Source organism: Mus caroli, unplaced genomic scaffold (genome assembly GCF_978045245.1).
Source record: "Mus caroli unplaced genomic scaffold, Mus_caroli_1 scaffold_17, whole genome shotgun sequence".
Taxonomy (NCBI): domain Eukaryota; kingdom Metazoa; phylum Chordata; class Mammalia; order Rodentia; family Muridae; genus Mus; species Mus caroli.
In genome coordinates, this window is record NW_028227272.1 from 35,651,819 (window position 1) to 35,667,621 (window position 15,803).

Below are 15,803 nucleotides of genomic sequence, written 5' to 3' on the forward strand. Positions count from 1 at the left end.
TATAATAGGAATCTCTAGCAATATAACACAAATCGGCCGTGTTAAACAAGCCCTTGTTTTGTAACTAGGTTTGTGATAGGCTGCAAAAGACCATACCAAACCAGATTATCAATAAGCAAATTGGATGCCAGGCAGTGGTGGTGCATGCCTTTAATCCCAGCACTTGGGAGGCAGAGGCAGGCGGATATCTGAGTTCGAGACCAGCCTGGTCTCTACAGAGAAACCACGTCTCAAAAAACCAAAAAAAAAAAAAAACAAAAAAAAAACAAATTGGACGTTTTTTAAAGCTATGTATCATTATCATTAAATTCTTTTATTCTTGGGCTGGAGAGATGGCTCAGCGGTTAAGATCACTGACTGCTCTTCCAAGGTCTTGAGTTCAAATCCCTGCAACCACGTGGTGGCTCACAACCACCCATAATGAGATCTGACGCCCTCTCCTGGTGCCCTCTCCTGGTGCTTCTGAAGACAGCTATAGTGTACTTAGATATAATAATAAATAAAACTTTTTTAAAAATTCTTTTATTCTTGAGATAAAGTGTTATATTATAGCTCAGACTGGTCTCCAACCCATAACCCTCTTGCCTCAGCTTCTAAAGTTTGTAGGTATCAGAGCTTGCCAACACACTAACTGAACTTCAGAACTTCGAATATGCAAACAACAAACCAGGAGCCTCACAGCAACTGATCCAAAAATAGACCAGAAAGGACTGGAGAGATGGCTTAGTATTTAAGAGCACACACTGATCTTGCAGAGGACTTGAGTTGATTTTTTTATTATTATTATTGGATATTTTCTTTATTTACATTTCAAATGTTTTCCCCTTTCCAGGTCTTCCCTCACCTCCGGAAACCCCCTATCCTATTCCCCCTTCCCGGGACCTCTATGACAGTGCTCCCCAACCTACCCACCCACTCACCCACTCCTGTCCTCTGCCCTGGCATTCCCCTACCCTGGGGCATCAAACACCCTCAGGCCCAAGGGCCTCTCCTCCCACTGATGCCAACAAGGGACATATTTGGCCAGAACCAATATGTCCCTCCATGTGTATTCTTTGGTTGGTGGTACAGTCCCCAGGAGCTCCAGTGGGGGAAGGGTGTCTGGCCAGTTGACACTATTGCTCCCTCCACAGAGCTGCAAACCCCCTCAGCTCCTTCAGTCCCTTCTCCAACTCCTCCATCGGGGACCTCAAGCTCAGTCCAATGGTTGGCTTTGAGCATCCTCCTCTGTATTTGTCAGGCTCTGTCAGAGCCTCTCAGGAGACAGCCATATCAGGCTTCCATCAGCAAGCACTTCCCCTCATCCACAATATCGTCTAGGTTTAGTGACTGTATATGGGATGGATCCCCAGATGGAGTTGAGTTAAAAGTTTTAATAACAATGTCTCACAGCTCACATCTGCCCTCAACTCCAGTTTCTTAGCCTCTGGAGATCTAGCCTCTGGCCTCAGTGAGCACCTGCCCTCAAGTGTACATACCTACACACAGACACACTGTTTACAAATAATAAAAATAATTTTTAAAGATATATTTTATGTGAGTACACTGTTGCTGTCTTCAGACACACCAGAAGAGGTCATTAGATCCCATTACAGATGGTTGTGAGCCACCATGTGGTTGCTGGGAATTGAACTCAGAACCTCTGGAAGATCAGCCAGTGCTCATAACTACTGAGCCATCTCCCTAGCCCCAAATAAATCTTGTTCCCCCCTGGTTTTTTAGGACAGAGTTTCTCTGTATAGCCCTGGCTGTCCTGGAACTCACTCTGTAGACCAGGCTGACCTTGAACTCAGAAATCTGCCTGCCTCTGCCTCCCAAGTGCTGGGATTAAAGGCATGAGCTACCACTGCCTGCCTAAATAAATCTTTTTTTAAAAAGAAAAAGCCTGTGCAACCTGGGCCAGTATGATTTAAAAAAGAAAGAAAACTTCTGTTTTAATACCCTAAGGAAAGTAGCAGTTTTGTTGTTTTTTTAATCCTGCGTGTAGTGTAACCTCCACTTGGTCATGGAGCAAAAAGTGTCCTTGAATGCCAGGCAGCAATGGAGCATACCTTTAATCCCAGCTCTCTAGAGCCAGAGACAGGTGGATCTCTGAGTTTAAGGCCAGCCTGGTCTACAGAACAAGTTCCAGGATCACCAAAGATATACACAGAGAAACCCTATGTCAAACAAACAAACAAAAACCATCAACCATCCTCCCAGCCAGGCATAATAGCAAATGCTTGTAGTAATCCCAGCAGTCCAGCAGCATATAAAGACATGGAGGAGGAGGAGAAGGAGGAGGAGGAGGAGGAGGAGGAGGAGGATGGGGAGGGGCAGGGGGAGGGAGGGGGAGGAGGAGGGAGAGGAGGGGGAAGAGGAGGGGAAGAAGGAAGGAGAGGAGGAGGAGGGGGAGGAGGAAGGAGTGGAGGAGGAGAAGGGAGAGGAGGGTAGCTATTTAAAGAACTACAAGAGCTGGGTAAGATGGCTCTTATCTGTAATCTCAGCACTCAGGATGCTGAGGCAGGAAGATTGCTGGGAGTTCTAGGGTACAGAGTGAAGTCATATCTCAAAAATAAAACAAACATTTTTAAAAAGTATAGGAACCAGTCCAAATCCTGTAAAGTACCCAAGCTCTATTGCTATTAACCTGGGGGTGGGGGTGGGGGAGAGAAGTCAAGATGATGTCAGCATGTAGCCTTCCTGCCCAGTGTTCCTTGCTCCCTTTTCCTTTCTTACAATAGCTCTTTCATATCCCTAAATTCCCCCAGGACCTTTCATATCCTCCAGGGGGAGGGAGGGAGATGATTGTCCCTGCCCATCTTAATTACTTTTCTCTTGCTGTGCTAAAATTCCATGGCCAAGTCAACTTACAGAAGAAACAGTTTGTTGGGGCTTACAGCTTCAGAGGGTGAGTCTATGACCATCGTGGTGGGGAGTATGGTAGCAAGCAGGCAGGCTTGGCACTGGAGCAGTAAGTGAGAGATCACATCTTGAAGCAGGAGCTCAAGGCAAAGGGAGAGCTAACCGTGAATCAGCAGGGCCTTTTGAAACTTCCATCTCCAGTGACACACTTCCTCCTAATCTTTCCCAAACAGTCTACCAACTGGAGAGCAAATATTCAAACCTCTAGCCTGGGTGGACCATTTTCATTCAAACCACCGTAACTACCCCACTTACAAGGAAGGCATCAGTTTATGTGTACACTATGATGGATGTATGAGGTCAGAGGACAGCTTTTAAGAGTTGTTTTTCTCCTTCCACTTGTGGGTTCTAAGGATCAAATTCAGGTTATCAGGCAGTTTTTGGAAGTACTTTTTTTATTTTAAACCTGCCGAGCCACCTTACCAGCCCAAGAACACCTTGTTTCATAGGTAAGATGCTTAGAGAACCATGAATCACGAATGAAAAATAGTTGTTTAAATTTGCTGAAAATATGGGCATTTTTTTCCTTTGACAGTGGGTAATTAAATACCGGGCATTATTGTTACAAATACGTTGGTTATATAAGCAGAATAAGTATTAAAGTATACATATTGTTGAAAATGTATATAACAACATCCTAGGAGGTACACATGAAATACATGTCTTAAATACATGTATACAAATACATGAGAATATCAAATCAAGTTTGTGCCTACATAGAACTTAGAATTAGTTTTGAAAAAAGAGCAGTTCTCTCTCTCTCTCTCTCTCTCTCTCTCTCTCCTTCTTTTTTTTTTTTTTTTTTTTTTTTTTTTTTGGTTTTTGGTTTTTCGAGACAGGGTTTCTCTGTGTAGCCCTGGCTGTCCTGGAACTCACTCTATAGACCAGGCTGGCCTCGAACTCAGAAATCTGCCTGCCTCTGCCTCCCGAGTGCTAGGATTAAAGGCGTGTGCCACCATGCCCGGCAAGAGCTGTTCTCAAAATCACTTATACTTTCATGTATAAATGCTACTGGCTTGAGTCTAAGAAAAAGCACATACAAACTTCAAATCTGGAGCAAGAGCTGGAGGAGGGATTCCAGACTGCAAAGAAGGATACATCAACAGTTAGTGAATATTGTGCTAGAGACACTAGAACATGGGAGCCAGAATTCAAAGACTTGTGGGTAGATGTGAAGAAGGCAAAGCAGGCTGACGGTAGTGGGGGGGGGGGTAAAAATAATTAACATTCATTAGTAAGCATGGATCATATCAGTCATGATGTATCATTGGATTACATTCTACAAAGGTGGAAACTACTTGGTTGATGGGTTAAGGAAACTCACTTGGGGAGTGAGAATAAGCAAAAGGAAAAAAGTTTCCTTAACACCGTATCATATTACACTTCCACGGGAACTTTACTTTTCAAATGAAAAGTAAAATTTTCTTCTAATTCTAGAAAGGCATATGGAAATTTAAAATTGTTCGTTAAAAGCATATGAATCACTTATATCATCACATAAATGGCATGACTGGCCAGGCATGGTGGCACATGCCAGGAATACTGGCACTTTGGTGAATCAGGGGGATACCCAGAAGCAATAATGACAAGGAAACTAGATGGTGCAGATATGGCTCCATGCTCTCCCAGAGGACCAAGGTTCAGTTTCTAGCACCAACATGGAAGGTGTGTGTGGTTCAAAACACATGTAAAAGGAATAAGACAGTGTTTACTCTGGAGCCAAATATTAGTGACCATGGCCCCAGGTGCATGAACTAAGCTTGCAAGACTCTGTCGAGCCTTAGCTTACCGGGGACCCCCTGAGTGAGCCACGTGGAGCCAGAATCAAATCAAAAGCAAGAGGAATTTTATTTAATCCAGCATGCTGGGGTCACCCCGCACATAGGGAGGGAGCAACCCTGAGCAGCCCATCCACTGAGCCTTTATACAGTTCTCAGGGCCACCAACATTAGGCACAATATGATTGGCAGAACAGTCTGACTTTTAAACTGATTGGGGTCCTAACAAGGTAGCTATAAGGGTGATTAATCAAGAGGAGTTAAACCAAGACTCAAACCAGCCCTGACTCTGTTCTCTCTCTTTCTCTTGGCTAACCTTTCTCTCACCTTGGCCATTGAATCTTTAACTACCCCCAGAATGGTCTCTAGTATGTGTTTCCCAATGTTTCACACCCCCAGGGAGCATAGAAGAAATGGTTGGCCCCCTAACACTGATAGGCCTGTTGCTGGCTACTCTCATCTTGAGGGCGCACATATATGGGCGTTTCTCTCAGGACACTTTTCAATTTTGGGTTGTCCACACCCTAAGCCCCACCCTCCAAGGCCTCTTCTGGGACATGGTCTAGATTTACAAGTCACTTGTCCCCTATATTCAGGCAACCCCTCCCCCTGTGTCTCCAGGGCAGCAATACCCCAGAAGTCAAAGCTCACCACTAAATCACAGAGATCAAAGACAGGGTTCAGCTACCAGATACAACTCAGGTAGTGGATCAAGCCACATCACCAGTGGCTGGGAACACCTGCCAAGTCACCCTGGTAGGGTTGTGGGGCTGCCGAGGCTCAGTGCCAGAAGATACACCATAGCCACCTCCTGGTCTCTCTGGCCTTGCAGGAGGAGGTTACTTGAGTGTCTGGCTGTTATCTAGTTGGCATCAGGCACAGATGCTCATCTGATGTGAACCCAGGCAGTTACTCCAACCACTTTAATGGAGGTTGGGGTGGTCAACAACACCAGAAACAGTTCTCTCCACTTTGTGTTCAACACAATGTCTCTTAACATATACCCAATCTCCAATTGGTACTTGTGTGGAACCTCTGGGATACTTGCATTATATAAGGCACTAAGTGTAGGCCACAATTCCAGGTGGCTGATTTGGAAAGCTTGCACTCGAGTCATAAGATCCTTGTCAGCCTGAAAAATCAATCTGGGGGGATCAAGAGTCGGGGTCAAGGGAGTGGATGTCCCATGCAGGATCTCAAAGGGGTCAGGTTAAAATGGTAGGGGGTGTTCAGGGCCAAGGGGAAGGGCACCAACTAGTCAGAGCCAGCCTCCAAGGTCAATTTAGGCAAGGTCTCTTTTAGGGGTTCTGCTCATTTTCTCTACCTGCCCTGAGCTCTGGTGACAGTATGCACAATGGGGCTTCCAATGAGTCCCCAATATCTCTGCCAATCCCTGACTCACTTTTTTGTTTGTTTGTTTTTGTGTGTGTGTTTTTGTTTGTTTGTTTTTCGAGACAGGGTTTTTCTGTGTAGCTCTGGCTGTCCTGGAACTCACTTTGTAGTTTTCTGTGTAGCTCTGGCTGGCCTCGAACTCAGAAATCTGCCTGCCTCTGACTCCCAAATGCTGAGATTAAAGGTGTGCGCCACCACTGCCCGGCTAGGTCCTGAGTTCAAATCCCAGCAACCACATAGTGGCTCACAACCATCTGTAATGAGATCTGATGCCCTTTTCTGATGTGTCTGAAGACAGCTACAGTGTATTTATATATAATAAATAAATAAATTTAAGGGAGAGAGAAAGAGAGAGAGAGGGGGAGAGAGAGAGAGAGAGAGAGAGAGAGAGAGAGAGAGAGAGAGAGAGAGAGAGAGAAATATTATTCTAATATATTCTTAGCTACCAGGGTAGCTGTTTTTTGCTGTCTCAACCCATCCAGGGAAAACATCTACAAACACTAGAAGGTATGTGTAACCATGTTTCCTGGCTTAACTTCTGTAAAATCAACCTACCAATAAACTAGAGGCTGTTCTCCCCTAGGTCTTTTGCCCTGTTTACTCATGGCTGCATAAGCATTTACTTGCTGGCATATCTTACACTCTCTTTCTTGCCCAGAACCTGAGGTATATATATTTAGGTCTCTTAACTGCTTGGACAAGCTTTTTATCCCCTAAATGAGTCCATCTGTGCATTTGTCTTTTGCTTGCTTTCTGGGAAGTATAGCTCTCCCTTCTTGTGTGCTCCATTACCTACCTTCTCTTGGTAATGGTTGGTAGGGTGGCTAGCAATCTGAGTCTTTTCTTCTTTTATATATTTTGAGTGAAGCCATCCCTTAGTCCAGACCCATTTCTCAGCAGGTGTTTCTTGCAGGCTCTTAACCAGGATAGGCTCCTGCATAGACACTTGATGTGCCTTGTTATTGCCCCGGGACACTGAGTCTCTTCCCTTTTGAGATCTTGGGCAATGAATAATACTCACAGTTGCTGGCTACATCAGATCCAAGATTTCCTGCTTGTTTCTTTTCCCTTTGATGTGAGCAGTCCTCTCTCTTGGTATATAGCCTCGTGGGTGTGGACTGTGGCAAAGGCATGCCTGCTCTCCATGTAGATGTTGATCTTTTTGCCTGCCCCCAGGTCCAAGGCTTTGGTCAGAGCTATCAGCTCTGCCTTTTAGACTGATGTTCTTGGAAGAAGCGTTTCTACCCAGTCTGCCTGGTGCCTGTCCACAATGTTGTATTACTCCTTGCATTTGTCCCTCTACCAGGTAGCTGCTGCCATCAGTGAACCAGGTCACCTCAGCATCAGGGAATGGGTGATCTACAGGTCCTTTTACCATCCCTGTTCCTCAGCTAGAATCTGCTAGCCATCATGAGCTGGCAGATTAAGGTCAGGGTCAGGTAGCAGAGTGTCTGGGTTGAGGGCCACTGGTGACCTGAAGGTCACCCAATCTGAGTTTAGCAACAGAGTCTGATAATGAGTCATGTGGGCGTTGGTCAGTCATCCGATCCAGGGGCTGGAGAAGAACACACTCCAAGGTATGCCACACTCAGGTTCTGCCCCAGAGTCACCTTATCAGCATCTTTAACTAGAAACACCACCGCTATCCAGGTAAGCAGGCCACCCAGCAGCGACAGGGTCTAATTTCTTTGACAGATAGGCAACTGGGTGCTTCCAAGAGCCCAGCCACTGGGTGAGCACCCCTGACTATTCCCCTGTTCTCAGCCACATAAAGGTGGAAAAGTCTACTGGCATCAGGCGAGGAGCTTGAGCAGTCTGTTGCTCTTCTTCCTCTGTTTTTAGTCAGGGGGTGGGGGTGGGGACAGCCAATTCAGCAAACCCTGGAATCTATTTCCAGCAGAAACCAGTCATACCTAGCTAGGAATTCCTGTGCCTGCTTGGGGCTCTGTGGAGGAGTGATACACAAGATGGTCTCCTTTTGAGTCAGCGCTGGCCATCTGTCAGCAGGAAGCCCAAATAACTTACTTTTCTCTGGCTGATTTGGGCCTTCTTGGCTGAGGCTCTGTATCCCAATCCTTCCAGCTCCTCCAAGAGGTGTTTAGCCACCTCTAGACAGTCCTCCTTAGTCTTGGGTCCCAGGTTTCTTCACAGGCAAGAGGGGCATATTCCAAGCCGATTGACACTGTCACATGATCCCTTGTTCCAGGAGCCTGGTTGCATTCCTGGCCTCCCTCAACAGTCTGGTCAATCAATGGGGTCCCCGTGTCTGAGGGGGTATTCTTTCTGGATTCTGGCTTCCTGCATTATAAGTAAAACAGTCTCTGGGCTGGAGAGATGGCTTAGAGGTTAAGAGCACTGACTGCTCTTCCAAAGGTCCTGAGTTCAAATCCCAGCAACCACATGTAGGCTCACAATCATCTGTAACAAGATCTGACACCCTCTTCTGGAGTGTGTCAGAAGATAGCTACAGTGTACTTAGATATAATAAATAAATAAATCGAAATAAGTAAATAAATAAGTAGAACAGTCTCAAAGAGATTAAGCGACCCTTTGGAAAAAGGGGGGATGGGCCTTCCAGTTGTACAAGTTGGCCAAAGAGAAGAGCCAATATTGCATAGCCGGATTGTCTCTTTTCCAGAGGCCCATATGCCTGCCCTCAGTGAGAGTGCCACCGTGGTATCAGGGGAGGTGGCTCTCAGGTCTTCTCCCATTCCTCCCTCTGGTGAAGGGGGGTGTAATGGCCCCAGTCTCCAGTCTAGTATGGGCTGAGGATCCTGTAACCAGTACTGGCACTGTGGGGCCATGGGGACTAGTGGAGGGAGATTTAGAGGAAGAGGGTCTTGGAGTAAATAGGTCGGCTGTTGAAGATCCTTGGCGGATCAGAAGTTTTTCAAGTCTGAGTCTCTCCTCCCAAACCCAAAGAAGAGGCAGTGACCCCTGGTGGCCCAGTCGTTAGAGTAAGTTTTTAAATGGTTTCCAGGGACAGAACAGAGAATCAGCAACTAAGCACAGTATGATTGGCAGAACAGTGCACCCTTTAAACTGATTGGTCTTTAGGGAATGAGGTGGCAAGGACTTCCTTTGTCTGATGGTGGGCAAAGTCCATCCTGTGGAATGTGGAATGTGCCCCCAGATCCGGGGTCTGAGGAATGTTACTTAGCCTCTCCCTTCCAGGGGGGCAAGTGTTCCATCATCTTCCCAAAGCTCCTGACCTGACCTTTCCAGCTGGCAGTCTTAACTTTTAGGTTGCTGGAAGCTAGTGGTTTGTTCCTACATCCTAAAAAGTTTCAAATGATAGTCACAAGAAATGGTAAGTGAGTGCTGAGTCCAGCATGGCCTTGGTGGGGACAGAATGACATGGTTCCTGCCCCTAGTACAGGGCCATCAGATGTGGGCCTCCATAGGTGTCAATGCCTGCTAATGGGCATAATACTTGTTTGTATAATAATGTACATATTTTTAGCACTCGGGAGGCAGAGGCAGGTGGATTTCTGAGTTCGAGGCCAGCCTGGTCTACAGAGTGAGTTCCAGGACAGCCAGGGCTACAAAGGGAAACCCTGTCTGGGGGGGGATATATATATATATTTTTTTTTCTCAGCCTTATTTATAATAGCCAGAAGCTGGAAAGAACCCAGATGCCCCTCAACAGAGGAATGGATACAAAAAATGTGGTACATTTACACAATGGAGTACTACTCAGCTATTAAAAAGAATGAATCTATGAAATTCCTAGGCAAATGGTTGGACCTGGAGGGCAACATCCTGAGTGAGGTAACACAATCAGAAAAGAACTCAAATGATATGTACTCACTGATAAGTGGATATTAGCCCAGAAACTTAGTATAGCGAGATATAAGATACAATTTGCAAAACACATGAAACTGAAGAAGAACAAAGTGGACACTTTGCCCCTTCTTAGAATTGGAAACAATCACCCATGGAAGGATTACAGAGACAAAGTTTGGAGCTGAGACAAAAGGATGAACCATCTAGAGACTGCCATATCCAGGAATCCATCCCATAATTAGCCTCCAAACAATGACAGCATTGCATACACTAGCAAGCGTTTGCTGCAAGGACCCTGATATAGCTGTCTCTTGTGAGACTAGGCCGGGGGCTAGCAAACACATAAGTGGATGCTCACAGTCAGCTATTGGATGGATCGCAGGGCCCCCAATGGAGGAGCTAGAGAAAGTATCCAAGGAGCTAAAGAGACCTGCAACCCTGTAGGTGCAACATTATGAACTAACCAGTACCCCGGAGCTCTTGACTCTAGCTGCATATGTATCAAAAGATGGCCTAGTTGGCCATCACTGGAAAGAGAGGCCCATTGGACACGCAAACTTTATATGCCCCAGTACAGGGGAACACCAGGGCCAAAAAAATGGGAATGGGTGGGTAGGGAAGTGGGGGGGAGGGTGTGGGGGACTTTTGGGATAGCATTGGAAATATAATTGAGGAAAATATGTAATAAAAATATTTTAAAAAGTTGAGAATATAGAATATATATATATTCTCAACTATGCAAAAAATAAGGATGCAATATGAATTATATTAAGGGTTTCATGAATCTAGAGAAACAGAGGCAGCTACACTAAGAGCCAGCTTGTCAGAAACATACAATGGCAGGCAGATACAGAGGCAAGCAGTTTTCTGAGTTCAAGGTCAGCCTGGGACACAGCAAGTCCAGGGTATCCCAGGCCAGTCTAGGTGTAGTGGAAATGGTAATTTCAGGACCTGGTCCCACCCTGCTACCTTATTAGTATCTGTGCTTAACCAAGGCAGGCTGGACTCTGAATTCTTTTGCAAGTTTAAAAGTAAAGCTGTGTTTGTTATTTAAGGGGTGAGGGTCACAAGATTCCCATTCATAGGATAATCAAAATGTAAATGACTGAATTGACATGTAAAATAAAAGACTGGCCTTACAATCTGCCGGAGATAAGCTATCCAGAGACCTTTTTAGATTTAGCTTAGACCCAGGATTTGACCAAAGAGTCTTATGTTTCTCTACTCCTTCCTCAGAACACCTCTCCAATCTAAGGTTGGACTTAGGCAGGTAAGACAGAATGGTGGGCAATGAATAGTCACTTAAAGGGGCTAGAGTTGTCTGCTTAGCAGAATCTTTAACCTATGTGTGGCTTAAGCCAAGAAAGGAAGGAGGAAGATAAAGACTATAAATGTGTATCCTCAAGCTAGCCTCAGACTTGCTGCCTGTCCCAGTGGGAGTCACTGGGGTTGATGACAGTGACTTTGATATTAGCCATTCTTTAATAGCAAGGGAAAGTTCCTATTCCTTGCTTCTCTGTCATCAGAAATGGAAGATGAGGGAGTGGGGTGGAGATAGCAGATTTATTCGAGGCCAAACTTGAGAAAAATGGAGATCTGTTTCAGGCTCATGGTTCCACTTTCTAAGGCTCAGAGGGTGGAAGGACTTGTAGGAGGCAGGGGATTGCAGGGAGTTCCCAAGATGGGCTTTTTCTTTACATCAGCATCTAGTTTTCTCCTTGAAAGTGGATGTAGAATCCAACTTCAGGAAGTCAGTACCTGCTATTTACATATGTATTTTCTAGAGGGGGGAGGGGTGTGTCTCAACTGCAGTTCCCTAGGCTTAGCACCCCAAATGGGGAGCTTACTTGCTGTACCCTTGTGCCTTGCTTTGCATTTTCTTTTCAGATTGAAACAGTTCATGAAGGAAACCGAGGGTCATTTGCAGAGACTCTCAAATGAAAAAGACGTCACTTAGGTTGACTGGGGAGCCCCACACTAAAATATCCTAGTCACCTGCCATCCCAACCCCTTTCCTCCAACATAACCAGATTAATAATTTTTTAAGGCATGATTCCAACCTTTCGAACTAAAGGGTGGGTTATTAACACTCCCCTCCATTGCCTCCAGGGAGTATGTTGCCTTTGGGGCGAGGGGTAGGGAGCTGGGGTTTCTGTACAGAAGTCCTTGACAGGTAAGTGTGTGTGTGTGTGTGTGCACGCATGTGCGCACAAAAGCATGAATGAAACCTATGGAAAGCAACCCCTCTGCAGAAAGATTGGAGAGGGACAGAAAGTAAAGAAGAAAGGGTGTTTCTTGTCCCATCAAGGGATGGTTTCCGTTTTGCTTTGTTGCTAGGTCACTGTCAGACAAACTTCTGTTTTGGATTCTGGCTTAGTTTAGGCAGGTTGTTTTCAACTTTGGTTTGCTTTCAGTTCTTTGTGTTTCTTCTATAAAATGGGATTTTGGCGTGCTATCTGTTGGGCAACATATCTGTGGGCTTATTTACTTTATTTTGGTAGGATCTTCTGTAACCACCGCTGTCTTGGAACTTCCTACCTCCACTTGCAATGGGCTGAGAGCACAGACGTCTGCTGCCATCCCTTGAAGTTTTTGTTCCTTTTTCTGTGCTGGGGAATATTAATTCTGAAGCTCACTTATGCTAAGCAAGCACTCTATCACTAAGCTCTATCTCCAACCTGGTTGTGACATTTCGATGAGATATATAGTTCAGGGTTGGGGGTGGGGGCAACAGTTTCTAATAGACGTTAACTAATCCTACAGCTGATACAAAGATAGATGTCTGGGGATGATCTCCTGTAAATTCTCATTTTGATTTTTCTCCTTTGGCAGATTTTTTTTTTCCTAAAAATTTACTTCTTGCTGGGCATGGTGGCACACGCCTTTAATCCCAGCACTCAGGAGGCAGAGGCAGGCAGATTTCTGAGTTCGAGGCCAGCCTGGTCTACAAAGTGAGTTCTAGGACAGCCAGGGCTATACAGAGAAACCCTATCTCAAAAAACCAAACCAAACCAAACCAAAGCAAACCAAACCAAATCAAAACGGGTGTCCTTGCCACATTTTCACACCTACTTAGTTTTGGTTGTCCCCTTGTGGTCCTGCTAACATCCAGCTAGTACAGTACCTTTCCTCCTTCACTTTTCTCCTGTTTTAAAAAACTGTAGCTGTCTTCAGATCCCATTACAGATGGTTGTGAGCCACCATGTGATTTCTGGGAGTTGAACTCAGGACCATTCAGTGCTCTTTAACTGCTGAGCCAACTCTCCAGCCCTATCTATCAGGCTTGCTTCATTTTGATATCAAACTACTGACAGTTCTGGAATGCAACATTGGGCTGCCCATCTTTTTTTTTTTTTTTTTTTTTGTGTGTTGGTAGGGTGAAGGCTAGGGATTGAACTCAGCATGGTAAAGTAAGCTGTACAATTGAGCCTCCTTATCTTTTTATCTACCACGTACTGTCCTCATCTTTGGAGCTTCAGCTAAGAATCCCTTTTTCAGTATTGGCACTAGTGCCATCCCTGGACCTCAGATGTACTTTGTTTTTTTTTTTTTTTTTTCCGAGACAAGGTTTCTCTGTGTAGCCCTGGCTGTCCTGGAACTCACTTTGTAGACCATGCTGGCCTCGAACTCAGAAATCCACCTGCCTCTGCCTCCCAAGTGCTGGGATTAAAGGCGTGCGCCACCGCTGCCCTGCTTCTAACCGTGCATTTATTGTTCTTAACAGCGTTACTGAAGCTTGTTGCTGCGTTCTCTTATTTACTAGACTGAACTTTTCTAGAACTCGTTCTTTATTTCTATTATCTACCTAGTTCATTATTTAATATCCAGTCCCTGCAAGGGGGGAGGGGCAGGCGTTCGACGTGCGAGTCACAGTCGTTTGCATATGAACGACGTGACCTTAGGTGGCATCTCCGAATTTCCCTTCTCTTCTCCAAGCATTTCTCTAGACACTAGCTGACTGGAGCCAGGGAAAATTTGGGGAAAAAAAACAACCAAAAACCAAACTAACCAACCAAACAAAAAACTCCGCCGGGCACGTATGGGCCGGAAAGCCCGGGCTCGGGAGAGTCCCACTGCGCAGGTGCGCCGGGAGGAGGGCGAGCCGGCTCTGCTGGCCGCAAGTCTGTTTCCGGGGGCCAGCGCGACGCAGAGCTGACGTCATCGCTGTGCGCTGCCACGTCTCCTCAGCTCCCGGGCGATGGAGTCTGAGGATGATGAGTCTTGGTGATGGGGTCGGGCTGTGCTTCTGACTTTAGCTCTGGCTCTGGCACGGACTCCCGGCCTGGGTCTGGTAACCTAGCGACCCGAGAGCTTTCTTTGACTGTCCAGTGGGATCCTGCCCGCGTCCCGGCAGCTGTTTTTGGAGCGCTTCAGAGGAGGGAGTGAGTTCGGGTGCCCGGGGTCGCGGCTGTGAAGCCGCCGCCTCCTCCCAGGGATCCCTCTCCGTGGCCAGCCTGTCCCATGCGTGAGTTTTACTTAACCTGCTTTGTCATCTCACCGGCCCTGGCGTGCTTCGGCTCTTTCGGCCGCCGGGCTGGGACCACTAGGTGATTCCGTCTTGGAGGCTTAGTCCAGTCAAGTTTGTGGTTTCTCGCCTTCCACCTCGAACGATCTCTTGCTGAAGTGTCCCAGCCTTTTGCCCTCACCTTACTTTCTCTTTAATTGAGCAGGGATCAGCTTTCTTTGCCTTTAAAAGTTTGGAGTCTTTGTCCCACCTGGCGTTTGTTAGCCTGCAGTGGACTAGGGAACCTCGGATCCCTCTACAGTAGTAATGTTACGCAAAAAAATTTTTTTTCAGAGTATTTGTAGTCGTATTTAGGAAATATGTGGTATATGATGGCAGAACCATGTTTGCCGAAATTGAGGAAAACATAATTTCGTCGTCCGCCCCCCCTCCCCCCTGAAGATCTCTTTCGCCCTTTAATTTTGCACGTTCATTTAATTTCTTAGCAGTTTTACAGAAGATTTTCTGAAACGGGCAACCATTTGAATGAAATGAAGAAACAAACTCGGGTTAAATGACTTGGTCAAGGTCAGAAACCTGTGGCAAATCTTATCTCAGCCAGATTCCTTGATAACAACCTCATATTTTGGACAGTGATATTTCCTGTATTTCAAGTGATTTTAATGTGAAATTGAAAATGAGAATCGAGTAAGTTGTGGTGTTTCTTGTAGAATGCCACCTCGTAGATTGTAGTCTGTTTTATTTAAGAAAAAGTCAGCAAGAAAAGACACCAGCCAGGAGTTGCCTTAATGCTGAATACAGCTGAGCTCAGAATTTAAGCCTCTGACCCCAGATCCAAGCAGTATATAGGGACAGGAACATTTATTTGAAAATTCAATCTGGATTTTATAAGATCTGCTCACTGAGTTTTAACATTTGCTTGTTATACCGACTTCTATAAAAAGTTACAATCTTTTTTTATTATTATTATTCAGAGCTGAAATAAGTTGACAGTCATCAGCCTGGGTGGCAACTTCAGGTGGCACTGGAAACTACCTGGTTCCTGGACATGCCCAGTAGAAGGCGGGGTCCCAGTCGGCAGCAGCTAAGCCGGTCAGCTTTACCTTCCATACAGACATTGGTCGGCGGCGGCTGTGGCAATGGAACGGGCTTGAGGAACAGGTAAAGAACATACCATTCTATGCATAACACTTGGCATGATGTGTAATAGCCTGTTATCAGTAAGACTAATACAAAATAATTCTATTCAAATATTTGCTTATCAAACTTTGTTCTTATCACTGAAGTAGGAATTCTGCCTTTGAAGACTGAAAACTTAGTGTTTCACTTTTCCGAGTTCTTTGCACGTAGAATGATGTTACGCAGGGACCACAAAGTAGAAGTGTCCATTTCTCTTTTCCTTTCCTTTCCTTTCCTTTCCTTTCCTTTCCTTTCCTTTCCTTTCCTTTCCTTTTCTTTTCTTTTTTTAACATAAATTT

General features: G+C 45.6%; 1 protein-coding gene across 2 annotated transcripts in view; it reads left to right on the forward strand.

Moving 5' to 3' along the window:
- The first annotated feature begins 14,023 nt into the window (after positions 1–14,023).
- Positions 14,024–15,803, forward strand: part of Tmem39a (transmembrane protein 39A) — a 28,533-nt gene continuing 26,753 nt past the window's right edge. For both annotated transcript variants that reach the window (XM_021184782.3, XM_021184784.3), the window contains exons 1-2: positions 14,024–14,325; positions 15,300–15,486. In XM_021184782.3, coding sequence (XP_021040441.1) covers positions 15,374–15,486 — 113 coding nt within the window. In that variant the 5' untranslated portion in view covers positions 14,024–14,325; positions 15,300–15,373. The remainder of the gene's footprint in view (positions 14,326–15,299; positions 15,487–15,803) is intronic.